A 26773-nucleotide genomic window follows, 5' to 3' on the forward strand; every position below is an offset into this window, starting at 1 on the left:
ACTCAAATCATCAAGCGTAGTGGCAAGTTTCTTTACCCACTGAGCCATCTTGCTGGCCCCTAGATGCAGTTACTGTTTCACAGTTAATTGAGTCTGTAGATGTATCACCCATAGGTATACAGAGCCAACTGTGTAACAAGTATTGGATTAGAAATTTGACACCTTTAATCTCAGCAGAGAGAGAGAGAGAGAGAGAGAGAGAGAGAGAGAGAGAGAGAGAGAGAGAGAGAGAGAGAGAGAGAGACCTGAGTTCTAGGCCAGCCTCATTGGTTATGATTATGCATACTTAAATTCCTAGCACTCAGGAGACAAAAATAGGAGAAATTTGCAAATTCAAGGCCAGTCTTAATTACATAGGCGATTTAAGCCATTTTAGATTATATAGCATTCTGCCAACATTCAGACTCTTGATCCTTGGAGTTTAACTCCTTAAAAGATGTTGCCACCACACTGCCTAATATCTAAATGTTAAATTTTTTTTTAACTGAAACAGACCGTGTGGACACATTGCTGGTCCTTTAGCCTTCAGGACTTGATCCTCTCCTCTCCCTTAGTATATTTTATTTTTTTTTTTTTTTTTGATGCAGGTTTTCTCTGTGTAGCCCTGGCTCTACTGCCCAGCTTCTTTTTTTTTTTTTTTAATTCTCAATGTTTTTATTGAGGTAGGACTTCACTCTGTAGCTCAGTCAGCCCCAACTCACAATGTAAATAGCTTGGGACTTGGAGCAGTTCTCCTGTCCCTGCCTCTCAAGGGCTGAGATTACAGGCTCGAGCTACCACACCCTGCTGGGGGAGTTTTATAGAATATTTAGGTACGTTTTCTGTGGTTTTGGGTATCAAAACTTAGGACCTTGTGTGTGCTAGGTAAGTGATCTATAACTGAGTCTACCATCACATATTTTAGTTGAACAGTTTAGAATGGTTATTTAAAGGGGGTTGTGTTTTATAATTTAAAAAGTTTACAGTAACAAGGCCTGGTGATTCTCACCTTTGATCCAGCTTGCTGGAGACAGAAGCAGGATTTCTGCAAGTTTTAGGTCAACCTGAGTTGCATATTGAGATGCTTCTCAAAAAAGAAAAAAAAATCTAGACTGGAGGGATGGCTTATTGGATAAAGTATGTTCCGTGTAAGCATGGAATCTAGAGTTCATATCCCTGGGACCCACATAGAAGCTGGGTAGGCATGGCAGCCCCTTGTTATCCCTGAACTCCAGAGGCAGAGACAGCAGTCCCCAGGGGCAAGCTGGCTAGGTAGGGCTAGCCAAATTAGTGAGCTCTGGGCTCAATGGAGAGACCCTTCGAGAGCAATTGAAGAAGACACGCGTGGTGAACTTTGGGCCTCCACAGCCACATGTGCCCTACACTTGCAGACACAACATGTCAGCACATGCATCCCATCCACACCTTCATGCAAAGTGAAAAAGCAAGCTATTAGTTGGCTATGGAGTTTAATATCTGTACTCCTACCACTTGGGATGCTGAAACAGGAGGATTGCTGGGAGTTTGACTCCAGTCTGGGATAAGCAGTGAGACCCTATCTCAGAAATTCAAAGTCCCAAACCCCAAAATTTAAAATTGCAAATGTTGGTGGCCAAGGTTTATAACCTTGAAGTAGCCTGCTTGCTGGGCAGTTGATTAATAAGCACGAGCAGAGGTATCCCGGTTGTGCAACACAGGGGAAAGGAGCTGGACACGATGAGGCTGGATGAATAAGCAATGAGTAAAAGGTTTGTGTATCTGGGAGATTGGACACATAAACCTGCAGATGGGAAAGTGCTGTCTGAGGTTACTTTGCAAAGTCCAGGACACTGTAGATGGTGTCCCCTTCAGTGTAGTCACATGAATGGATGAGATGGAGTGGAGATTCCTTAGCGGTGAGAATATCAAGGAAGTGGGAAACCCAGGTTATTGGAAGGGCTACCTGGTGACCTCCAAGTGGATGGTGACTGAAATTGTTCGGAGAGCAAAGCTATGACCTGTGCATTTCAGTAAATGAAGAACAGACCCAGCGGAATGATAGGGACCCCGGAAGAGTAGCAGGGATTTCATTCTATTTTTTCCTTTTTAACGAGAGGGCACATATGATTCCAGTCTGACAAGGGTGAGTGAGGGACATCTAGCTGTACCTTCTGGTTTTAAGATTAATGTGCCAGAAAGAGCATCATCTTTTGAAAAATCTTAAAAGTAAAGCTTTGTGATTGGGAGAGTTGAGACCAAGGGCAGGAGGCTGAGCAGTTGTGCCCGAGCAAAGGCTCAAGGCATCTGAGAGTGCTGGTCCTCTCTGTACAGGTGTTCCAGAGGCCATCAAGGTAAGTTAGATGCCAGGGAAGAGGAGGGAGTGCACAAATGAAGTCACTGCAGCTATGTGTATACCAGGGCCATTTGGGTCCAGGACTATGGGAGGTGAGAGGTAAATTATGGGGTGATGGGAGAGTTGATGATTTCAGGCCTAGATGTTAGTAGATGCAGGCAATGGGCCTTAGAAACTAATTTTTTTTTAAATCATGCAGCTCCATGATGTGGGAGTGTCATATATCAATCTGTTGATTTCATTGGTTAAGCAATAAAGAAACTGCTTGGCCCTGATAGGTTAAAACATGGGTGGGAGGATTAAACAGAACAGAATGCTGGGAGGAAGAGGGAAGTGAACTCAGAGAGCCATGCTCCCCTCTCCTGGACAGACTCGACAGCTCTGTTCTCTGTAGCAGAGACGTCATGCTCCCCTCTCCCGGGCAGGCGCGATCAATGAAGCTCCGACCCAGGATGAATGTAGGCTAGAATCTTCCTGGTAAGCGCACCTAGCGGTGCTACACACATGATTAGAAATGGGCTAAATTAATATGTGAGAATTAGCCTAGAAGAGGCTAGATAGAAATGGGCCAAGCAGTGATTAAATGAATACAGTTTGTGTGTTGTTATTTCGGAGCATAAGCTAGCCAGGCGGCCGGGGTGCTGGGGACAAAGCCCCACTGCTCCCCTTATTACGACAGCTCTAGTTACTGGGTAGAGCCTGCCTCTGCCTCCCAAGTGTTGGGATCAAAGGCATGTGCCACCACTGCCCAGCATGACTCCTCTCTGTAAAACAAAAACAGGTCTTCAACATTCAGAATAAGAACTTTGACCTGCCTGCCAGCTACAAAGTGGTAGATGCTCTTCCTTAGGAACTGTAGTAAAGCCAGTGAGTGACCAGAGGCTCCCGAGTGTCGCAGTGCTAAGGAGTGACTATCTCTTCCCACTCTTCCTTCTCTTCTTTGAAGAAGATGCTGTCCTTTTTGAGTGATGTCTTTTCTTTCATTGCATGCCGGCATCAGTGCCAGGGCTCTGCCACCAAGGCAGTTAGGGAGATGGAAATTGTTGGGTAAAAATACTGAGACCTAGTTCATTCTAGCTGTCACATTCCTTTTGTTGCAACTAAGTGCTTTAGAAGTAAGGGAGACCTGAGTTCTAGTTTGTTGTTTTCAAACAGGGAAATTGCCTGGGCTTGGTAGCTCACTCCTGTATTCCCACCACTTGGGAGGCTGAGGCAGGAAGATTGCTACAAGTTCAAGACCAGCCTGGGCTCATTATGAGACTCTGTGTTTTCATCCCCTCCCCCCAGGGAAATTTGCTACCTTCACATTTGTTATGGCAACTATATTCTGGTCAAACATCTACTATCACATGCATTTATTATTTTCTCTTACTCCCTACTTTTTGCTAAACTAATAGCATGATTAAACTTGTCTTTCTCCATTGTGCTACCAAAGTTAAATAATACCTTTTTTAATCCTACACATTCAGAGTGAGACTTGTAGCACTTTTTTTTTTGGTTTTTCGAGACAGGGTTTCTCTGTAGCTTTGGAGCCTGTCCTGGAACTAGCTCTTGTAGACCAGGCTGGCCTCAGACTCACAGAGATCCGCCTGCCTCTGCCTCCCAAGTGCTGGGATTAAAGGCATGCGCCACCACTGCCCAGTTTGTAGCACATTTTATGCATTTGGTTTTCCAGTGTCCATCTCTTGATTCTTGGAGTTTGTTGAAATTGATGTCTTAGAACTGCACTAGTTCCTTAGGTTATTCTTCTTGGTTTTAAGATAGTTCTAAGCTACATCACCAATTTTCTTAGGTCTATTAATAAGTTTTAAGCAATTTCCTGTTTAGCTGTATTTTGTTTTCTTTGCTTTGCAGCCTTTATTCTGATTTAATTTTGGTTTTTTATCTTCTACTCCTCCCCTTTTTCTCCTCTTCCTCCCCCATGCTCACTTGGGCCTTGAACATGTTGAATACATTTTCTGCCATAGCCTGTTAGGTTTAGCTTTTGGCAGTAGTTTTGCCAGAAAGGAAATACTTTTACATAACAGTGATCAGATAGAGGATTTTGGCTTGGGACATGGTCAGTCCCTTTCCCCAGTGATGTGGGAGTGTCATATATCAATCTGTTGATTTCATTGGTTAAACAATAAAGAAACTGCTTGGCCCTGATAGGTTAGAACATAGGTGGGAGGAGTAAACAGAATAGAATGCTGGGAGGAAGAGGAAGTGAGCTCAGAGACACCATGCTCCCCTCTCCCGCTGCTCTCTGAGACACACGTGATGAAGCTCCGACCCAGGATGGACGTAGGCTAGAATCTTCTCGGTAAGCGCACCTTGGGGTGCAACACAGATGATTAGAAATGGGCTAGTCCAGGTGCGAGAGTTAGCCGAGAAGAGGCTAGATATAATGCGCCAAGCAGTGTTTAAAAGAATACAATTTGTGCGTTGTTATTTTGGGCCATAAGCTAGCCAGGCGGCCGGGGTGCTGGGGACGCAGCCCAGCCGCTCCTATTACTACACCCCAGGACTTATATCCTAATCTAAATGCTTTAACCTTGAAACTTTTGGCATGCCCATATGATGTCTCAAGTAAGAAATTCTGTACTTTGAAATTTTGTTATGTGCACAGAATTATTGAAAATTAACTTTGGTTTTTGTGTTTAAGGTATATGTGAAACATAAATTAATTTTATAGTTTAACTTGGCTCACTTCCCCAAAGATTAGCCCAGACTGGTCTTGAGTTTACTGTATTAGCCAATGAGAAACGCTGAATTTCTACTTCTTCTGCCTCCACCTCCCAAGCGCTGATATTACAGATGTGCATCATCTTACTGGTTATTTTTGTGGTGTTAGATAAAGAACCCAGGGCTTTGTGCGAGTGAGCCACATCTGCAACTCTTCTCTCATGATATCTCATTGTTTGTATGTAAACATTCCAAACTAGAAAAATCAATCTAAAACTCTTCTGATGAAAAGTGTTTTGGATGAGAGATATAACTCCTCAACCATGGTGGCTTCTCTGTCAATTGTACTGACTTCTTTGTCAGCTGTAGTGGTTTTACTGTTGTGTTCAGAGCCTGCTTTTCTTTTGTTTGTTGGGAAATTTTATTTGCATACTTGTACTTGTAAAGCTTTTCTCTTTCTTTTTTTTTTTTTTTTTTGGTTTGTTGAGACAAGGGTTTCTTAGTGTAGCCCTGGCTGTCCTGGAACTTGCTCTGTAGATGAGGCTGCTTCAAACTCAAAACATTGGGTAGGTGGGTGATAACTCTTGTTTTTCTTCTCTCTCTTCTTACAGAGAACAAAAAACCAGGTAAAGGTTCCAAAGGCTGTAAGAAGGTAAGTGGGCCTTACCTTCAGGTGAAGTATGTGCATTGTTGGGTCAGGTCAGTAGTTATCGGGTGAGTCTGGACAAAGCCCCCCTCATTGGGATGAGCACATCTGGCTTTATCTCCCACTCATGGCTGCAACTGTCACCTGCATATATGAAGTTCCTTCCAAAAGCTATCTACTGCTTTGTGCTTGGCTTACTTATTAGGGGTTATTGCCATCCCTGTGTATTTTGGTATCAAATTCAGGGCCTTGAGCATACCAGACAAGTGATCTACCACTGAGCCACATATCCTCAGCTCTTGGTACTCTGGGCCCCAAGACTTCATTTTGGGAGCTATTTGTCAGGAAAGGGTTCCCTTTGGCATTGAGCAATCGTCTTGGCTGCTTCTGTCCCCTCCATTTTCTGCCAGTCCTTACCTGGCTAGTGGAGAAGTGTCTTGCCCTTGCTAGATAAGCAGATTTCTGGAGAGAACCCCCATCCCGACAATATTCCCTGCTCCTCAGATTTCCGTGGATTCATTAACGGCTCAATTTTTTTTTTCTTGTTTGCTAACTGGCCTGCACGGCAGAATGGGAAGAAAGCAGCACCCCGACCACCCTCTGCTCCCCAGGTTGTTCACGGTAATGATCATGCCAGCCGAGAGGCCGAATTAAAGAAGAAAAGGGTGAGCCTTTTGTCTTGGTGATGGCCTGGTTTGAGTGTCCAAGCTGCAAAAGTGTTGTGCGGAAGGGCGGGGCTTCTTGATGGGCGGGGCTTCTTGATGCCCTTGTGGTTGGGCTTGGGAAAGTGAGCTGAGTTACATTGATAGTGCTTTTAAGTTTTCCGTTTGCTCACCTTGTTCTCCCTCCCAGTTCATTGCTGCCTGGCTGATGTTCCAAACCTCTGCTGCTGGCCTCCCTCTGCATGCCCTCTGTCACATTTGAGACCATGCTTCCCTTAAAGCCCTCTCATTTGGACTTTGAACTCTCCCCTTCTTGGCTGTTGCCTTCCTCTGTGATTAGTCCTGTGAAGTTTCTTGCTGCTTTTGTTCTGTTTTGTTGGTTGGTTGAGGCAGGGTCTTGCATTGTTGCCCAGGCTGGTCTTGAATGCCTAGGCTCATGATCCTTCCCCCTCCAACCCTGAGGAGCTGGGCTACAGGTGTTTGCCAGTGTAGCAGCTGGTACAGCCTATGACCTTGTCCTTGTTTGGACTTAAGTGTTTTCCTTTTTAGAATGCTTCTCTCTCTGCTTCCCAGGTAATCTTTTTATTTTTCTTTTATTCTTTCCGATTTTTAGTAGTTTAAAACATATGCCTTTTTTCTTTTTTTATTTGTGGTGGAGGGAGCGGTGGGAGCGGTCAAGTGCGGGCTGCCCCTCCCACCAGCAAGGTGAGATCTGTAGCCATCAGAAGACAGCTTTTGGCAGTCAGTTTTCTCCGTCACCATATGTTCTAGAGATTGAACTCAGGGGGTCAGGCTTGTGTGGCAAGACTTTTTACCCAAGGAGCTACCTTATTAGCCCCCCATTTTGTTTTTTGAGACTGGTTTGCTGTATAGTTCTGGTGGCCTAGAGTTCACTGTGTTGTCCTGGCTGGCCTTGACCTAATGGCAATTCTCCTGCCTCAGTCTCTCAAGTTGCTGGATTTACAGCTGTGTGCCACTACGCCCAGCTCTTCTTTTAATTTTTTTCCCACTCTCTATTCCTTAGTTTCTCTGTCTTTTTTCTCAAATATTCTTGTTCTCCTGACTGTCCTGTTCTTGTATCCCCACTCCTTCCTGCCTCTGGACAGCAGACCTACTCAGCTCCAGTCACAGTATGTGTTTGTTTCTCAGGTTGACGAGATGAGGGAGAAGCAACAGGTTGCCCGGGAGCAAGAGCGACAAAGGCACAGGACCATGGAGAGCTATTGTAAGGATGTCCAGAAACGTCAGGAGGAGTTTGAACATAAGGTAAGAGAGCAGCTCTTGCTGGCCTGTGCGATTGGAGTGGATTGCAGTTTTACTGTAGAGGAAAAAATGGCTGTATAGTGAGACCCTGTCTCAAGAACAAAAGAGAAGTAGAGGAAAGGGATGAGTGCAGAGAAGGAGAACTGGGAGAGAGAGGTAAGATAGGAGGGAGGAAAAGGGGCCTTCTGTAGCATGCCTGTGACCACACATGTAGGCAGTGCCTCTCCCAAATTTGAGCCTAAAGATGGAGCGGCTGTGGGGTAGGGACCAGGAGAGGTATGACTGGGGAATATGGCAGGAGGGACATATGAAGGGGAGACTGAGAGACAGAGAGTGGATGCAGATTATCTGGCCTTCCTGGGGTGACTTTTCCCCCTTTCTGGCCTTCATTGTCCCACAAACACGATGTGCACTTGCAGCTCCAACACCTCTGCTGACTTCCACTCAAGGTTTGGTTTCCTGCTCTCCTGTGCCTCATGGATTGTTTTTTTTTCACATTTTACTCTTATCCTGCCTTTTCTATACTCTTGTGACCAAGCAGGCCTTTGACTGCTGCTCAAATACACATGCGCACATAGGTGTACACGCAGATCCCATAATCTGTCAACTTTTGTTCTAGTTTCCCGGCATTTTTGGTTGTTGGCAGTGCTACTTTGAAAAATTAAAATTTATTATTATAGTGTGTATGTGAGAGAGGGGGAGTGAGAGTCTGGATATGAGAGAATCTGCATGTGTGTGTGTGAGAGAGAGAGAATCTGCATGTGTGTGTGTGTGTGAGAGAGAATCTGCATGTGTGTGTGTGTGTGTGAGAGAGAGAATCTGCATGTGTGTGTGTGAGAGAGAGAATCTGCATGTGTGTGTGTGTGAGAGAGAGAATCTGGATATGAGAGAGAATCTGTATGTGTATGTGTGAGAATCTGCATGTGTGTGTGTGAGAGAGAGAGAATCTGGATATGAGAGAGAATCTGTATGTGTATGTGTGAGAATCTGCATGTGTGTGTGTGAGAGAGAGAATCTGCATGTGTGTGTGAGAGAATCTGCATGTGTGTGTGTGAGAGAATCTGCATGTGTGTGTGTGTGAGAGAGAGAATCTGGATATGAGAATCTGTATGTGTATGTGTGAGAATCTGCATGTGTGTGTGAGAGAGAGAGAGAATCTGCATATGAGAGAGAATGTGTGTGTGTGAGAGAGAGAGAAAGAGAGAGAATGCATGTGGATAGAGAAAGAATCTGCATGTGAGGGAGAATTTGCGTTTGTGTTTGTTTTTGTGTGTGTGTGTGTGAGAGAGAGAGAGAGGGAGGGAGGGAGGGAGGGAGGGAGGGAGGGAGAAGATGCATGCGCCACACGTGTGTATGTAGGTCTTTATGGAGTTAGTTGTATTGTTCCACCATGGTTCCAGGAACTGAACTCAGATCAACAGACTTCACAGCAAGTGCTCCCATTCAGGGCTACTTTTAGGTGTTCTGGGACTCACAAGTATCCTTTAGCTTCCTGTGGTTTTCAAAAGCCTTGTTGGTTTTCATGTATCTTCCTTCCTTCCTTTCTTATCTTCTTTTCTTTGTTCCCTTCCTTTTTGTATCTACTTGCCCCTTATTCCCCTAGACTATTATTCTCATTTTTTTCTTCTTTAGGAGGAAGTTTTGCAGCAACTAAATATGTTTCCTCAGTTGGATGATGAGGCCACACGGAGGGCCTATTACAAGGAGTTTCGTAAGGTAGGAAGGCTCATTTCTTCTTTTTTCTTTGTTTTGTTTTTAGATAAGGAATTGTTCTTTATCCTAGGCTAACCCAGAACTCACTGTGTACCCCAGACTGGCACTGAGCTCCATGCAGTCCTCTTGTCTCACCATCACAAGTATTAAGATGATAGACTGAGCTACAGAACAAGTATCCGTTTCTTAAAGCCCTTTGCTGAGGACCCCATTGCATTTTCGTTCCTTTGTCTCTGTTTTTTTCTGACCGAAATGGAGACCATTACTTGTCTGTTCTCAGCCTTCATCTGCATCTTCTGTCCTGCAGGTGGTAGAGTACTCTGATGTGATTCTGGAAGTTCTGGATGCTAGAGATCCGCTGGGCTGCCGCTGTTTCCAGATGGAGGAGACTGTCCTTCGGGCAGAGGGCAACAAGAAGCTGGTGTTGGTCTTGAATAAGATTGGTAGGTTTTGGATGGGTTGGCTAAGGCAGGGAAGGGGTTTAAACTAAGGCTAGCTCAGATTAGTCACTGAGACCCAACAACTTAGAGGCATTCAGAATAGTCATTCATAGGAATTCTTGCTCAAATTTCCAAAGCCAGAAGTATTGTCTGGTATATACAGAATGTAGCAAGGGTTGGGGGTAGAGTTTGAGCCTGTTTGCCTTTCAGTCCCCTTTCCTTGCAATTTTGAGCCTGTTCAATGTCTGGTCATTCTTGGAGATCTGTCCCCACAAACTGGAACTCAAAGGTTGGGACAAGAGAGAACACATGGCTTGGGACTCATTGAGGTGTTAGTCTTATCCCACTTTTGCTATTTTCTTCTTGATATCAGATAGGTCATGTCACTTGTGAGAGCTTCTATTTCTCTAATAGTAAACAGAGGCATCTTGGTCTCACAGGTTTATTGCGAGAATTAATGAAGAACTTGGTGTATAATCAGCACTTCACAAATCCCAGCCATTCTTAGTGATGCTTTTTCTTGACACTTAGCCCAGCCTAGAATGATTAGGAAAGAGAATGGGAGTAAGATATTCGGGCACCTTAACATGGAAGGAGGATATCTGGGGCAAAACTACTTCTTTACATAGTTTCTTCAAGAAAGTAAGCCTTCTCAGGTAGGGCCAATTGGCCCTGTGGATCAAATTGTCCTTTGTAACTCCATCCTGGGGACTAGGCAGGGACAGTGAAGGCAAGAGGAGAGATCTGTTGGTAGGAGGTAGGCCTAGACATGGGTATGTGGCTTGAGGGAAGCCATGGAATAATGGTCTTTTTTTTCTTTTCTTTTTTTTTTTTTAGCTAGACGTATAATTGAAGGAATAATGTTCTTACAAGCCCCATCTGTTTCTGTCTTTCTCAGACCTGGTTCCCAAGGAGATTATAGAAAAATGGCTGGATTACCTTCGAAATGAGCTGCCAACTGTGGCTTTCAAGGCCAGCACCCAGCATCAGTTCAGAAACTTGGTAAGCTTGGAGTCGGGGTATCTAGCCTCTTTCATGTGGTTTGGGACCAAGGCTGCAGGTGGTAAGATTTCGATTGGGCTTTCGACTTTGAGGTGTTTTCTCTAGTGGCTGACTTGTTAATGTTTATGTTACTTTACTACTTCCTATATTACCTCTCTTCACAGGATACAATGTTTTTTTTTCCAGCTGTGAGGATACAATAATATATATTGTCTATAGGCAATCTGGGAAATAGTTAGCTGCTTGTTAACTCTTCAAAATACTATTCATTTTCCCCTCTTTAAAACAAGGCATAGGAGACTGGGAGGATGATGGCTCAGTGGTTAAGAGCACTTGCTTCCAGAGGATCCAGATTCAGTACCCAGCACCTACATGGTGACTCAGTCATCCGTAACTCCAGTTCCAGGGGATTGGACACCCTCTTCTGATCTATCCAGATAATCGGCATGCATGCAGGCAAAGCACTCATACACATACAAATAAATAAATCTTTTTGTTTTGTTTTATTTTTTTTCTCTGTGTAGCTCTGACTATCCTAGAACTCACTCTGTAGACCAGGCTGACCTCAAACGCAGATAGTCCACCTGCTTTTGCATCCTGAGTGTTGGGATTAAAGGCATGTGCCCCACCATGGCTGTAATAAATAAATCTTACATAAATTTTTAAAAAGAAACTCAAATAAGGCACAATATTTCCTATTGATATCAACATAGAAATACTTGTAAAATATTAAAGTAAGGCAGTAATAACTGTTTGGGGGAGGTAAATTGGTTACTGGGGGACAAGTTTTCAGTTTTGCACTACTTTTTACCGTGCTGGGAATGGAACACGGAACATCTTGCCTATGTAGCCAGGCATTCTGGCACTGAGCCCCTATTTTCCAGTTCTTTTTTACTATTATTTAAGTGGTGTTTATGTTAATCTACTTTCATGCATCTCCTTGACATGCAGACAAGTGTTGGTGTGGCTGAGTACTGAGCGGTGGTGTGGCTGTGTCATGCATAGGCCTATGCTTTTGCTATTTTCCTAGACACTGATAAATTATCCTTTATAATAGCTGTGCCAAGTAATCCTCTTCCCCCTTGAGTAGATGGATGTATGAAGAGGACCTCTTTCCCTTCACTCTTGCCAACATAATATGTCTAACTTATAATTTTATTGCTCCCCCCATAGCAAAAATCAAAGTAGGGAGGTTGGAATGGCCTTATCCTGTGTGAGGGGTCAAGGGAAGATGAGCTTTGGGCCGGGCACCCTCTCTGCACCGGTGGAGAGCTAAGGCTTCCCATTTGTGCATCTACGACCCCAAGGCCCTAGGAAGGAAATAGGCTTTTCCTCATAATCCTGTGGATGAGAGAACTAGAAATGAAGCCTAGCGTGCCTCAAGCTGGGATATCTTCACGGCTCTGCATGAAAAAGACACAACTTAATCCCAGCACTTAGAAGGCAGAGGTGTGCGGATCTCTGTGAGTTCTGGCCCAGCCTGGTCTACAGAGCTAGTTCCAGGCAGCCAGGACTGTTACACAGAGCAATCCTGTCTCAAAAAACAAAACCAAACCAAAAAAGACACAATAACTGGGAGCAAGAAAGAGCTGGGATGTAGTTGCTGTGAGAAGCCTGTGAGATTAGTGATCCCAGGGTAGTTCTGAATATTCCACTGTAGCCTGGAAATTTGGGCTTAGCGTCTTTTTCCCAACGGGTGCCCATTTGGTAATATACCTCATTTTTCAGACTCAGTGTAAAGTTCCAGTGGACCAGGCTTCTGATTCGCTGTTGAAAAAAAGCAGAGCCTGCTTTGGAGCTGAAAACCTCATGAGGGTCTTGGGAAACTATTGCCGCCTGGGGGAAGTGCGCACCCACATTCGAGTTGGGGTTGTAGGTAAGGTGACATAAATAAGCTTGGGGCACACGCCTTCATTGGGCAAGGAAGGAGGGAAAGGGTTTGGAATTTTGTGGTGTTTCTTTGGGGAAGAGAGGAGGGGTTCAGGAGTAGTTTTGCAATTTGCAGTTTGGCTAGTTGGCATTGGGAAGACATATTCAGGTTCACCACCGTTAAAAGCAAATACAATGCCAAAACACTCCAGACTGTTGGAGCTATGGGAGGGAGAACACCGAGACCCACAGAAGGAAACAAGGTGGGGCTGAGGCTTAAGCGTGGTGGGTCTTTCTGAAACCGCAGTACTGTTGAAGGGGATGAAAGGGGAGTGGGCAAATTAAGAGGCAGGGAAAAATCGGGGAGGGAAAGTGTCTCAGCTTGAGACACTGAAGAGAACTTGACAGAAAATGTATAAACACCACACACCTGAATAGACAACAAGACAAAAAGGCCAGGGAGGCTGATGAGTAATGGAAAAGACAAATTAAAGTGACAGGCACAAAGAGAGTGAAGGACACAGCAGCTCAGAGAATGCCCAAAGTGGCAGTAAAGATGAGTACGTGGCCAGACCTGGTGACCCAGACCTGCAGTGGTAGCTGCTTTGGAAGATGGAAAGTTTGAGTTCAAGGCCAGCCTTAGGTAACTTAGTGAGACCTTGATTCATAGAAAAGTAAAAGCAGCTGAGAGTGTTGCTCAATGGTGGAAGGCCTCCCTAGTTTGTGTGAGACCCTGGGCTCAGGGTGATAGGAAACAGCTAAAGTGTGTACAGAGACCTGTAGAAGGGTGCTTCAGAACAGACGCTTGGGATCGGCACTTGCGTAGATATGCATCACCGCAAAAGAACATTGCAGGAATGGAGACAGTTTGAAAAGAAGCTCGATATACACACAGAGGAGCATCCAATACAGGCCTATGTACACAGACAGATCTTAAGAACATGTAAATCCCTATGCATGGAGTCATGTGCACACCTGGAAGGGCCACATCTGCAGGCCCAGACAGGCTCAGGCAGCATGTGCGGACCAGCTTCTTCTGCACTCACACTGTCTCTATTTCCCCAGAGCAGATAAAGCCTCGGGGACACCACATGTGCCCAGATAACCGTAACCCTCTGAAACAACCTGAAATCGGGGAGAAACAGGCATGCCTGTGATGAGGCAGAAATGTCTGTAGAGAGAGAATTAAAGACATAGTTAGGGAGGCACACAAAGCCAGCCAAGGCCACATGAGCACATTTCTATAGACAGACTCCAGAGAGAAGGAGCATAGTAACCATGTAGTCAGGAGTGGAATGGTGGGGTGGAGAGAATCAGAACGAAAAAGAGCTTTTTAGATGCATAGACACAGAGCTGTGGGGCCAGTTCAGTGAGAGGGCCAACGAAAGGGAAGAGCAGTCCAGGAGACACACAGGCGTGTGTAGCCTCCCAGGTCAGGACCACGCATCTTCCCAGGCACACATGTGAGGGAATGGTACGTAGTGGTAAACTTTAGTACACTAGAGGACAGTAAGATGATGTTGGGGAGAGAGACTCACAGCCGCAGCCTAACAGTGCTGCAATGGTGCTCAGATACAAAGATTCCACAGGCAAAGACAGCTGTGTGGAGAGAGGGGCATCTGGAGAGTAACTCCTTCTCCCCAGGGGAGTTACATGTCAGAACAGTTGGTCTGTTTCAACACTTGACCACCTTCTGTTGGGTCATGTCTGTGAGGCCTTATATGGCGCGCCTGTCCCGGCTGCTTGTGGCTGGAGGTGCACTGCACATCTCAAGAGAGGGCCCTGGATGCCGAGAATGCCAACGAGAGGAGAGAACTGGAAGTACCCTGTAGAGGCTTGGCCAGGGCCTGGGGTGGGAAGACAAGAGGCCAGGCTCTACTTCTGGCTTGCCCGTGACCTGGTTATGGCCTCTGCCAGGCCCTTTCTGAAGCAGGCTGGCCTGAATTTTGAGTACTTCCTGCCCTGAGTACTTTGCTCCTACATTGCAGGCCTTCCCAATGTGGGGAAGAGCAGCCTGATCAATAGCCTGAAGCGCAGCCGTGCGTGCAGCGTGGGAGCTGTTCCTGGCGTCACAAAGTAAGATCTGCGAGCTTCCCACTGCTTCACAAGTCCTTGCCATTACCCATCCATCAACGCCCACGTGCCTTCAGCCCTTGCCTCTTTCCTAATTGTGGACTATCCTCTGATCCATACCCTGGGTTTAGGAATCCTACTAATAGCGCTCATTCACCTGGCCGGCCCATCCCAGGTGTGGGCTGTTGGGTCCTTCATAACAACTGCAAAAAGCGCTGTTGCTCAGCTGAAGCAACAGAGTTTTAACCTTGCCTGACATCCTGCAGCTAAGCCCCCAGTGAAAGGGACTGGGACTGTAGCACCTCAGATCCCCCTCTGGTCCACATCTTTCCACTTCACCTAAGATCCCCCTTTCCCTCTCTTCCTTTACCTCCCTCCAGCCTTTCCAGGCCCAACATTTGTGACTAAGTACCAGGTACATCTGGGCCTTGTTTTTCTCCAGATTCATGCAGGAGGTCTTCTTAGACAAGTACATCAGGCTGCTGGATGCTCCAGGCATTGTCCCAGGACCCAATTCAGAGGTGGGCACCATCCTGCGGAATTGCATCCATGTGCAGAAGCTGGCAGACCCTGTGACCCCAGTGGAGACCATCCTTCAGCGCTGCAACCTGGAGGAGGTAAAGAGCAGGGTCCCCAGTGGGTGGCCTAGCCCCTACTTCAACAGCTGGTCCTTCACTCACTCTCATGACTCTTTTCCTTCAATTCTGCTAGATTTCCAGCTATTACGGTGTCTCAGGATTCCAGACTACTGAGCACTTTCTGACCGCAGTGGCCCACCGCTTGGGAAAGAAGAAGAAGGGAGGCATATACAGTCGTGAGGAGGCTGCCAAAGCTGTCCTGGCTGACTGGGTGAGGTGAGGAAGGGGTTGAGTAGGATGTGACATTCGTTCATTGATGCCGATGGGACAGCCTGACTTCCTGGGTCTCAAGGTAGGGGACAGCCAAAGAACTAGTACTCTGTGCCTAGTGGTTATTGAGCGGTTCAACACATTGCTCGGAAAGGCATTGTCTCAGTGTTCTCGTCCTACATCCTCTTCTGGTAGGCTATTTGTTCTCAGTGATGTCACTGCTGACCTCCCCTTCTCTCCCAATACAGTGGGAAGATCAGCTTCTATACACCACCGCCACCTACTCACACTCTGCCCGCCCATCTCAGTGCTGAGATTGTGAAGGAGATGACTGAGGTCTTTGATATCGAAGATACTGAGCATGCCAATGACGACACCATGGAATGTACGTGCGGATGGGTGGGGCCGCTGGTTTTGTTCTAAAGGAGCCCAGACCTGATGTCAGATCACACATTTCATCTCTCCTTTCCTGGGGCTACTTGGGGCCTGGTATTAAATTTTATTCATTGTCCTGTAAGGTAGAAAAATTCTAGTTTGGGCAATGAGAGTAGTGGTGGTGGTGAACAGCTGGTAGATTGGCTGACTAACTAGTACTCCTTTAGGTTCTTTGGAAGTGAGACTTTCTTTCTTTTGGGTTGAAATAACCCTTTAAAAAGTCCTTTATGTGTGGGGTGGGGGGGTGTTTTTTGTTTGTTTTTTCTAGACAGGGTTTCTCTGTAGCTTTGGAGCCTCTCCTGGAACTCACACTGTAGACCAGGCTGTCCTCAAACTCACAGAGATCCTCCTGCCTCTGCGCCCCCCCCTCCGCCGCCCCGAGTGCTGGGATTAAAGGCGTGCGCCACCACTGCTCAGCAAGAGTTTGAGTGTGTGTGTGTGTATTTGAGTGTTAGATTAAAAGCTCAAAAACTCTTTCTCGGCTGTGCATATTTGCACAGGTCTGTAATTCCAGCCAAATCAAATGACCAAATGGTCCTTCCCCCTATTCTTCTATTGCCCTAGGCTTTAAAAAAAAAGCAATGTTGAGGATTAAACCTAGGGCCTTGTGCTAGGCAAGTGCTCAGTAGGTTTCTGCCTTTGATACTGCATGTAGCCCTGGCCTGTGGTTCCTCCTCCACTCTCTCCTCTGCCCAGGGCCCTCTAGTCATACGCTTAGGAACAGCTGAGAACGCTCTGTTTGGCCTAAAGTCTTACTTCTGTTTCTCCTGGAGGCCAGTCATTTTCTCCTCTGGGTCCTCTGAAGTCCTGGATTACAAATGAGGACAAGAAGACTTGCCTACTTTCTAGTTTATTCCATGTGTGACTTCAGGCAAGTCAGCCCTCTTGCTGAGCTTTCATTTCTGGTTCTGTCAAGTGGGCAGTTGAGAGGGATTCGAACTCATGTTCTACTGGTGACGCTTGACCCTGGCTGGATTCGCATGAGGGCAAGAGGAGCTGAGATGAGGGTGGGGAAGAGGTGAGGCTCAAAAGCGTTTGGAGGAGTCGGTCCTGGTGTTGGATCTTTAAGTGTGAGCAGGAATTAGGACAGTCAGTGAAGTGGCTGGGATAAAGTTGGTAGAAGTAGATAGGAGGGTAGGCATGTCTGAGGGTTGTGGTGGAGGCCAGTTTTAAGCAAGGAGTGGGAGTGAGGAGGCAAGAAGCCTGGTTCTAGGAAGGGAATTCTCATGGCTCTCTTCATCACATTTGAACCAGAATATGGTCGGTGCCTTCTGCTGGATTTCACCTTAATCCTATGAATAAGAGTTTTGGAATTCCCTTTTCTCATATGAGCAAGCCGAAGCTTTAAGGCTAAGTCCCAGCAGGCGATGGTCCTATAAATTCATACTTTTATTTTGTTTTTTATTTTGAGACAGGGTCACGACATAGAGCCCAGGCTGGCCTTGAACTCATGATCCTCTTGTTTTACCCTCCTAAGTGCTGGCATTACAGGTATGGATTAGATTCATGCTTTTAAATCTTTGTCATGCTGGCGCATTCCTTTAATCCCAGCACTCGGGAGGTAGAGGCAGGTGGATCTCTGTGAGTTCGAGGCCAGCCTGGTCTACAAGAGCTAGTTCCAGGACAGGAACCAAAAAGCTACGGAGAAACCCTGTCTCGAAAAATCCAATAAAATAAAATAAAATAAAATAAATCTTTGTCATGTAGCCTCTCAGCAGAAACAACTTCACTCACTCCATTCCCCTGGTGGTACTCTCATGTCGTTTCTGCTTAGGCCTGATCAGAGGACTGGCAGGCAGCAAGGGGGATCCAGGATCCTAACAGTGGTGTTTGTGTTAAAGGCTTGGCCAATGGAGAAGCTGATGAGCTGTTGGGTGACACGGACCCAGAAGAAATGGACTTCAAGTGGCTCCATTCTCCGTTGGTGAAAATAGCAAATGCCATTGAAAATAGAGCCACCGAATACAAGGTACCTCTTCACATCCTCACGGTAGCCGTCTCCTGCACAGGCTTCTGGGAGGCAGGCACTTCCTTCTGTGTCTCTCCTAGGGTAGTGAGGTCTGAGTGGCTCACACACTTCCTTTGGACTTGTGAATTCTTGACCCAGTGTGTTCTTTGCCAGACAGTGACATGTCTAAGCAGCTTTCCCAGTTCTGGTTCCAGTCCATAGAACAGGTGTTGTCATCTTAATCACCCAATTGTTCAATTAGCAGATGACTCTCCTCTTGACTAGTATCCAGGATCCCATACACTGTTAGTAACCAAATCCCATAGCTATTCCTTACCATATGGATGGTAAGGAATTCTTAAGATGTCAAAATATCTTATCTCTGATTCCTCTGTAATCCTAGAGTGTGCTTCTTGTCCTCAACTTACTTGGATATGTGCTTCATGGTTTCTTTTGTTGCTGTTTGAGACAGGATCTCATGTAGCCAAGGCTGACTTTGAACACCCGATCCTCCCGCCTTCAGTTGCCCAGTGCTGAGATGACGGGGTATGCGTCACCATACCTGGCTATTCTGTGGTTCCTAATAGCCTCGTCTGACCCTGTCACTTTCTCTGCTTAAACGCTTCCATGGTTTGCTATACAAGATCTTCCTGGCATCTTTTTTTTTTTCAGTCAGCCCATCTCTGTTCTTCAGAGTTTTCGTTTTAGACACATAGGAGGAGTGATTAGAGATGGCTGATTATAAAAGAACAATATATCTAAGGGCCCTAAACTATACTAGTAGTTAGTTGGTCAGGGAACCTTTAAGCTGCTTTTTTTTTCAGGGTTTCTCTGTAGCTTTGGAGCCCATACTGGAACTTGCTCTTGTAGACCAGCCTGGCCTCTAACTCACAGAGATCCGCCTGCCTCTGCCTCCCGAGTGCTGGGATTAAAGGCGTGCGCCACCACCGCCTGGCTTAAGCTGCTTCTTGAAGGCTGAGTTCACTGGGCAAAGGCACATATGCTGGGCAAGCCCTTTACCACTGAGCCCCATCTAGCCCCAAGTAACTATTTTAATTAAAATGAGGATATTTTTCCTATCATTCTGTACTTATGTCACTTGCAAATTTGTTTAGAGATTGTCACATGATTTCTTCAAGAGCTGTGCTTTATTTTTCATGGTGATGTAATGTCTGGAAAGATTTATTAACAAAAATGTCTTGTTGCCATGCTAATAAAGAGTATAGTCATTCAGAAAGAAAGTGGTTCAGGTTGACTGGGGAGGAAACTCGCCTTTAGTCAATCCATAGTAGAAGGTAAGGTCTGAACTTGCGCAGTGGCAGGAATCACACCCTTCCCATCTTTACTTAGCACTAGACGTTTCCTGTTGCCTAAAGAAAAAAATCTGTAAACTTGTCTGTTTAAGGCTACCTTCCCAAATAATATTTTTCACTGAGCCATAAGCCCCTGAAGATAGTATATTTCTTAGAAACTGACAGTAGTCCCCCATTTTTGTGCTACAAGTTTCAGGCTCAATCCAGGGCCCTTAGCAGGCCACCTTGTCACACAATTCCCCAGAATACTCTACTGCATACTGTGTAGCGAATAGTATCTTTGTCACTAACCTTAGTAGCTTTGTTCAAACCCTTTTCCCACTATAGGACAGTGGGTGGTTATAGTCACAAACTATAGAACCAGGCTGTTGGGCTCTTAATTTACCCCGCTTCTTACTTGCTAGCCCTGTGACTTCAGGTGCATCTTCTTATAGGAATTAAATTAGTTAGTATGTGCAAAAGGAGTCAATACAGTCATAGCAAGGCTATGTCCTAAGAAGTACACTGCTTTAGGATATTTGAGACAGTCTTATGGAGCCTAGCTACCTTCAAACTCAATATGTCACTGAGATTGGCTTTGAACTCCTGTTCTCCCTGCCTCTACCTCCTGAGTGCTATTACGAGTCTGCTGCCATACCTACCTTGATAGGATCTTCATTGTGGAAATAGCCTAGAGTGTATGTAATTACATAAACTAAGATGTTTGTGGCAGGCCACCATCACATATGTGGGCCATTTTGTCTGAACCATGTTTATGTCAATACCTATTTCCTTAGGTATGTGTATATTTGTATGTTAGATTGGTACATGATACATAGTAAATGCTCTGTTAATATTTGCTTTTACTACTCACATGTACCTGCCACAGAGATTCCCTTTGTAATGCACCCATAGGTAGACAACACGCTCTGAGTTAGGTTTAGCCTGGGTTCTTACTAAAGGTGGGCCTAAGTCTGACTTAATTTTTTGTTCCCAGGATTGTCCCACATAGTGGGGCATGAAGTGGGTGTTAAAAATACTAGCTATAGCTGACCTCTGGTGGCACACACCTTTAATCCTAGCACTCAGGAAGCATAGGCAGGTGGATCTCTGAGTTCGAGATCAGCCTAGTCTACAGGACGGCCAGGGCTGTTACAAAAAGAAATCCTGTCTGGGAAAAGAAGTACTAGTCGAATAAGGCCTTGAAGGGTTATTTCAACAAAGGATCTTTAGAATATGAATTGTCACTAATAGAGTAACTTCTTTTTTCTGTTCTTACTCTGTAGCCCAAACTAACCTAGAATTCAACCATGTAGTCCAGACTGATCTTATGGTTACAACAATCCTGCCTTACCCTCTTGACTGCTAGATTATAGGTGTAAGCTACTACTGCTTCCTTTCCTTTTTCAAATTATTATAAAACCTTGCAAGCTACCTGGTGCTCATCCTCTGACACATGAACAAACTAAGTCTTGTCGGCTAACTAAACACCAGTTAGGATATGATGGAGCTATAACTGGCTCTAGATTCCTTCTTACTCAGGCTTGTCATTGGCTTCTCTGCAGGAGTGTTTGGAGATCAAGACCCCATCATTATTCTTTTTCTCTCCAGATTGGAGACCACACTGGGTATTGTACCATTCCAAGGCGCCACCAGATGGGGTGGCCTAAACGCAATGTGGACCAATACTTCCCCCCAAACGATGATCCAGTGGATATCTGGACAGTGGATCGCCGCCCAATGTTGCAGAGGATCCTGGAGACAGACCCACTTCAGCAAGGCCAGGCTCTGGCATCTGCCTTGAAGAATAAGAAAAAATTACAGAAGCGTTCAGGTAAGGGTACCTGACTTTGCTCTGAAAATTCCTATGCTCCAAAAATGCATGATAGGGGCCAGGGTTCAGGTATTTTTGAATAAGCATTGCGACATGTAACTACCTCTATGGAAGGCTTGAAGGGATGGGGTTAGGAGGCTCACAGACTGGCAAGTGGTTCTCAAAATTCTGGCTTGGATCGATGTCATCGGCAGGGTTTGTTAAAGCAGATTTCTGGGGCCCACACTTGTAGGCCACTGACCTGGCCTGTGCATCATGTCCCACATTTCTTGGGTGTTTTCTGTGTGTTGGGTAGAATGCATATTATCATTTGTACTGTATCAGTAGGAAGTGCATTTGAAACCCCAGAGGATACAAAGTAAAATCTCTCAAAGCTTTCTACCATAGGCAGCTGGCTAGTGAATTGCCACCTGTTTTTTGAGACACAGTTTCGCTCTGTAAACCGGGCTGGCCTTGAACTCACAGAGGTCTGCCTGCCTCTGCCTCCGGAGTGCTGGAATTAAAGGTGTGCGCCACCATCACCCAGCTAATTTCTTGCCCTTCTTAAGACAGATATATGCAGAAGCCTTGCATTCTTTGTCTTCTTTTCCACACCAGTTCTTATCACAGAGCATACAGTTTTGCTTCATAATTTCTCATTCTGTGTCTTAGGGATATTTCCACATCAGGGCACACAAAAGTATTTCTTCTCTTTGTAAATGGTGGTCCTTGGTGCAGCTGACTCATTCAGGTTTTTAGGATATGTATATTGGTCCTCCATATCTGTGGCTTCTGTCCTACAGATCCAGTCAGGTGGAAATAAGAATACTCGAAAGGAACTGCATCTCTAGGTGCTGGAAAGATGACCCTTTCCGTCTTAAGAGCTCTTGTCTTTGCTGAGGACACAGGTTTGCTTCCCAGCACCCACACAATGACTCACAACTGTATGACTCTAGTCTTAGGTCATCCAACGCCTCTTCTGACCTTTACAGGCACTTAGCTTGCAAGTGGTGCGCACACATACTCTCAGGCACGCATACATATACATAAAGTTAAGGTTTTGGTTGGTTTTCCAATACAGGGTCTCATTGTGTAGCTCTGCCTGGCCTGGAACTCACTTTATAAAGCAAGTCAGCCTTGAACTACAGAGATCCACTTGCCTATGCCTCCCAATTGCTAGGATTAAAGGCGAGCACCACTATTCCTGGCTAAAAGAAAAAAAAATAAGTTCAAAATAGGTACAGTCTATATTTCTTGTCAGTAGTTCTTAAGCAATACAGTATGGCAGCTGTTTTATAGCATGTGTATCAGATTGGATATTAGCAATCTTGGCACGCAGGAGGATGTGTGCAGGTCATGTGAAGATACTAACTACATCATTGTTAGTAAAGCTGTGGGCTCCTTGTCCCTGTGGATATTGAGGAGTGAGAAAACAGTTTTCAGTGAATTAATAAAGGTAAGAATACTCGCACTTCAGTATCTGTGGTTACAAAATACAAATGTAGCCAAGTGGTGGTGGCACATGTCTTTAATCCCAGCACTTGGGAGGCAGAGGCAGGTGGATCTCTGTGAGTTCGAGGCCAGCCTGGTCTACAGAGCAAGATCCAGTCCAAAGCTATTGAGAAACCCTGTCTCGATACAAAACAAAATAAAACAAAAAACACCAACAAAATACAAATATAGGTAGGGTTGATTGACCCTGTGATGTCTATTCTTTTTAGCTAGGCCATATTTTATAGCCATCTTACTGTGGCTCTCTCTATTCTGAGTCCTGGGAATCCAGGGGTAGATTTGAACTCCAAATCTTGTTAGGGAGTAGGGAGGAGAAAAAGCAGACACTGACAGTGTAGAATGATCACTCTGACGGCATGTACAGCAAGCACTTGGAGGGAGGGAGCTTAACCCAGCTTGGTGACGGGTAGTCAGCAGAGGCTTCCTGGAGAGAGGAGCACGTGTATCTGGAGGCTGGAGCTGGGCATGCTAAGTGCTCAGGCTCAATGCCAGTACTACTGTGCACTCCTTTGCTGGGAATGCTTGTTTGGGGGTGGCTAGGGTAATGGAGGAGTGCTAAGTTCATACAGTAGAAGGAAGTTACTATTTTGGTACTTAGAATTTACAAAAATACTTGGAATTCTGTGAGTCTGAAACCCTGAGATGAAACTGCTGGGGTTGATCACTTCACAGTGAGTGAATTTTCCTGCGAGGTTGAGTGACAGTTGTAATAGCGCATCTTTTTTTTGCTGAATGATTAGGTGGGTAACCGAGCCAGTTGGAAGGTTAGAATGGGCCAAGCTAGTGATAAGCTAGCTGTGGCAGGCCTTCCGTTAGCCAAGCCAGCCACTCACAGGTTGCCTGTATTTCCCCATCTACAGAGAAAATCGCCAATAAGTTGTCTGACTCCATGATGTCGATGCTCGACCTCTCTGGCAACTGCGACGATACTGCTGGCGACGACAATGCTGGCAACGACACTGCTGGCGACTGATGAGCTGACCTTCCCTCCTGCTGCAAACACTGTTTCCTATGGGATGGGAGAATACGGATGGCGTTTGATTCTCCCTGATGTACCTACATAGTAGAAGAACACCCCCACACCATCTGTCTTCTGCCACGGTGCCCTCCATTCTCATCAGTTAAGAGTCTCAAAGATCTGGAGCTGCCAGACCCTAATACCCTCTACTTAGTTCTTATGTCCTTGGAAATGACATTTTGTTAGTTTTTGTGGTGCCAAGGATTGAACCTAATAGGTCCTCACACATATTAGACAAACATCTATTACCAAGCTGTATTATTATTATCATTATCACCATCCGTTATTATCATTGGAGAAAGATTCTTGCTATGGATCCCATTCTGCTTACTCAGCCTCTCAAGTAGTAGGATTACAGGCTTTTGCCACCACTCCCGGCTCCCACTGTGTTTTACAAGGTAATATCAACAGAGTCTTGGCATGGTAGCTACATACCTATAAACCTGACTCTTGGAAGACTGAAGCTAGGAGGATTGCCTAAGTTAAAGGAGAGCCTGGACTATCTGGCAGAACCTTTTCTTAACCTACAGCCCAAAACAAATAGTAGAGTTTGGGCTGTGCTGGCGCACACCTTTAATCCAACCACTTGGGAGGCAGAGGCAGGCGGATCTCTGAGTTCTAGGCCAGCCTGATCCAGGACTACACAGTGAAACTCTGTCTTGAGAAACCAATAAGTCAGTAAATAAAATCGTAGTATTAAAAATACAAATAAGCCGAGTCCAAGTGCTAGCAATGTACCCAGTACTCCTAATTCCTGTGTTTCACCTTGTGGGTTAGGCTGATAAGGTTTGAACTCTTGGACAGGTGAGTGTTCTAAAGGATGGACTGCTGAGAAATCTGGTGGCAGGGTGTCCCTGGACAGGTGATCCTTTGTGATTTTATCACCCCACAAGATCTCAGTGCCTAGGCATTCCGAAGGCTCTTGGCTGTACATTTTCTCAATCACTAGGTGGGCCCTCATCGCAGTGGTAAGCCTTCTATGTCTCTGCAGCTGTCTAGGGATAGGGAAGAGGGTGAAGATTCCAGAAGAGATATACCTATCATAGTAAGTTGGAAAGCCATTGACTGTAGGATGTTCAGGGAATGTAGATCATACCTGTGTTTTCCAGACAGAGTTAGGTACTGGCTGAGTCCAGACTACCAAACTCTGAGAATTAGTTAGCTCCTTTAACCTTCAATACGTCCCTGTCAGGAAGAGGTAGGGCTCAGAGAACTGACAGAATGTGTTTACAATGTTAAGTGGTGGTATACTAGGTTTAAAATGAGTGTAATTAAAATCATGCTAGCCTTCTGTTCTGTATTGTATTGCCTTCTCCACACAGGAGCACTGGTCCAGGCATCCACCCTGTGGTGGTTTCTGGTATCAACCCTTCTCAATGCATTTTTGCTACCCTGGTTTTAAAAACAGGTAGCATTTTATGACAACTACGCTTCCCAGGTCTCTTTAAATCGTGTTCAACTTAGTTCACTGATTTCGGTGAAGTTTTGGTAGATAATAATATATTAGAAATAAAAGCATGTAGACCCTAGCCAAAATAAAATGGAACTAAAATAATCATGTCAGAATAAGAATTTCAGACTCTAGCCAGGTGGGTGACTCACACCAGTATCCTAGCACTCAGGATGCTGAGGCTGTGAACCTGAGTCCAGCCTGGACTGCAGAGTATCAGGGGTGGTCTGCCACCATAATCACGATACAGAATTTTTAGTTGGGCAGTGTTGGTATATGTCTTTAATCCCAGCACTTGGGAGATAGAGGCAGGTGGGTGTCTCTGGGTTCCTGGACAGCCAGAACTGTTAACACAAAGAACCCTGTCTTAGAAAACAATCAAACAAAACACAGCAATGTTAGAAAAAATGTATACAGATTTTTTGTGGCATTCTCCCCAAACTTACCATGTCACCTTGTAATATAGCCCTGTTTCTGTCCTCAGATCCTGGCAAGCACTGATCTTTTTCTCATTCCTTATTGTGGATGTTGTAAGTCACACAGGGGCTTATTTTATGCCGTTAAGCTTTTAGCTTTGTACCGTGAAACTTTACGTTCATGTAAAATACAGTTGCATAAGCCCTGCTAAGTGGATGAACACAGTAACGGATTCTGTTAGCCTCCCTCACCGTCTCCTGCTGTGACAGTGAAATCTAGTCCTCTGAACCTACTACCCATGGCAATCTCTGATGTGTCTTTACTTTCTGCCTTGTCCCTTGAAAAGAATTGTAAGTGGAATTTAAGAGTATAACTTTTGAGAATAACTTGCTGTGAGTTATAGATTCAAGATCTGTATCACTGGGTGTATTGATAGTTCTGATTGCTATTTCATACTCCATTGTGTAGATGTACTACTGCTTATTCAATCCCAAGTTGGAAGACATTCTTTACAGTTGAGGAGGAAGTAATGAATAAAGCTGCTAAAAGAGCTTCTGTGAGACTGTTTTCATTTCTTTGGCGTTACAACCTAGACTTGGATTGCCCGAATAGATGGTAAGCATATGGTTAACATTCCAGGAACTGCTGAACTTCTTTGTTCATTAAAAAACTTTCTTATTTTGCCTGCATGTATGCCTGTGTACCACATGCATGGCTTGGTGCCTACAGAGGCCAGAAAAGGGGCATCAGATCCCATGGAACTGAAATTATGGGCAGTTGGTTGTAAGCCACTGTATGGGTGCTGGGAACTTCGGTCCTCTGCAAAAGCAGCAAGTTCTCTTAACTGCTGAGCCATCTCTCTGACTCTGGTGCACATTTTAAGTTCACTTTTAAAATTCATTGTTTTCATTTTTGATACACATACACACACACACACACACACACTATTCCATCTGTTGATGGATATCTAGGCTGGTCCCTTAACTTGTCTGTTGTAAACAGTATAGCAATAAACATGTATGTCCTGCTGCCCCTGTGCCATGCTGATTGGATCCCTTCAGGGATGTGTCCAAGAGTTAGTGTAGCTGTTCTGTATGATAGTTGTACTTTTTGAAGGTTTATGCTTTGAGAGAAGAAATTGTTTGCGAGTGAATGCACGTGTGTTCCACAGGGGTGCCTGAGGAGGCGGGAAAACAACAGATGCCTTGGAACTGGAGTTCAAGGTTGTGACATAGCTGCCAGGAACCAAACTCTAGACTTTTTGGGACAACAGCTAGTCTTTGTCATTACTGAGCTGCCTCTCCAGTCCCAATAGTTGAATTTTTAGCTTTTCACTGAATCTCCCTGCTGCTTTCCACAGTGGCGACAGCAGTTCCTGATTTCACCAGCAGGGTTTC

At 45.2% G+C, this 26773-nt stretch overlaps 1 protein-coding gene across 1 annotated transcript in view; it reads left to right on the forward strand.

Moving 5' to 3' along the window:
• The window catches only part of Gnl3l (G protein nucleolar 3 like), a 31369-nt gene extending 5433 nt beyond the window's left edge, over positions 1–25936 (forward strand). Inside the window, exons 3-16 of the mRNA XM_075958892.1 lie at positions 5587–5627; positions 6191–6286; positions 7433–7549; positions 9179–9262; positions 9567–9702; positions 10598–10701; positions 12430–12577; positions 14559–14646; positions 15086–15260; positions 15355–15497; positions 15740–15876; positions 17768–17895; positions 20778–21000; positions 23352–25936. Of these exons, the coding sequence (XP_075815007.1) occupies positions 5587–5627; positions 6191–6286; positions 7433–7549; positions 9179–9262; positions 9567–9702; positions 10598–10701; positions 12430–12577; positions 14559–14646; positions 15086–15260; positions 15355–15497; positions 15740–15876; positions 17768–17895; positions 20778–21000; positions 23352–23464 (1733 nt within the window). The 3' untranslated portion in view covers positions 23465–25936. The remainder of the gene's footprint in view (positions 1–5586; positions 5628–6190; positions 6287–7432; positions 7550–9178; positions 9263–9566; positions 9703–10597; positions 10702–12429; positions 12578–14558; positions 14647–15085; positions 15261–15354; positions 15498–15739; positions 15877–17767; positions 17896–20777; positions 21001–23351) is intronic.
• Positions 25937–26773: the final 837 nt, after the last annotated feature.

This window comes from Microtus pennsylvanicus, chromosome X, assembly GCF_037038515.1.
Source record: "Microtus pennsylvanicus isolate mMicPen1 chromosome X, mMicPen1.hap1, whole genome shotgun sequence".
Classification (NCBI taxonomy): domain Eukaryota; kingdom Metazoa; phylum Chordata; class Mammalia; order Rodentia; family Cricetidae; genus Microtus; species Microtus pennsylvanicus.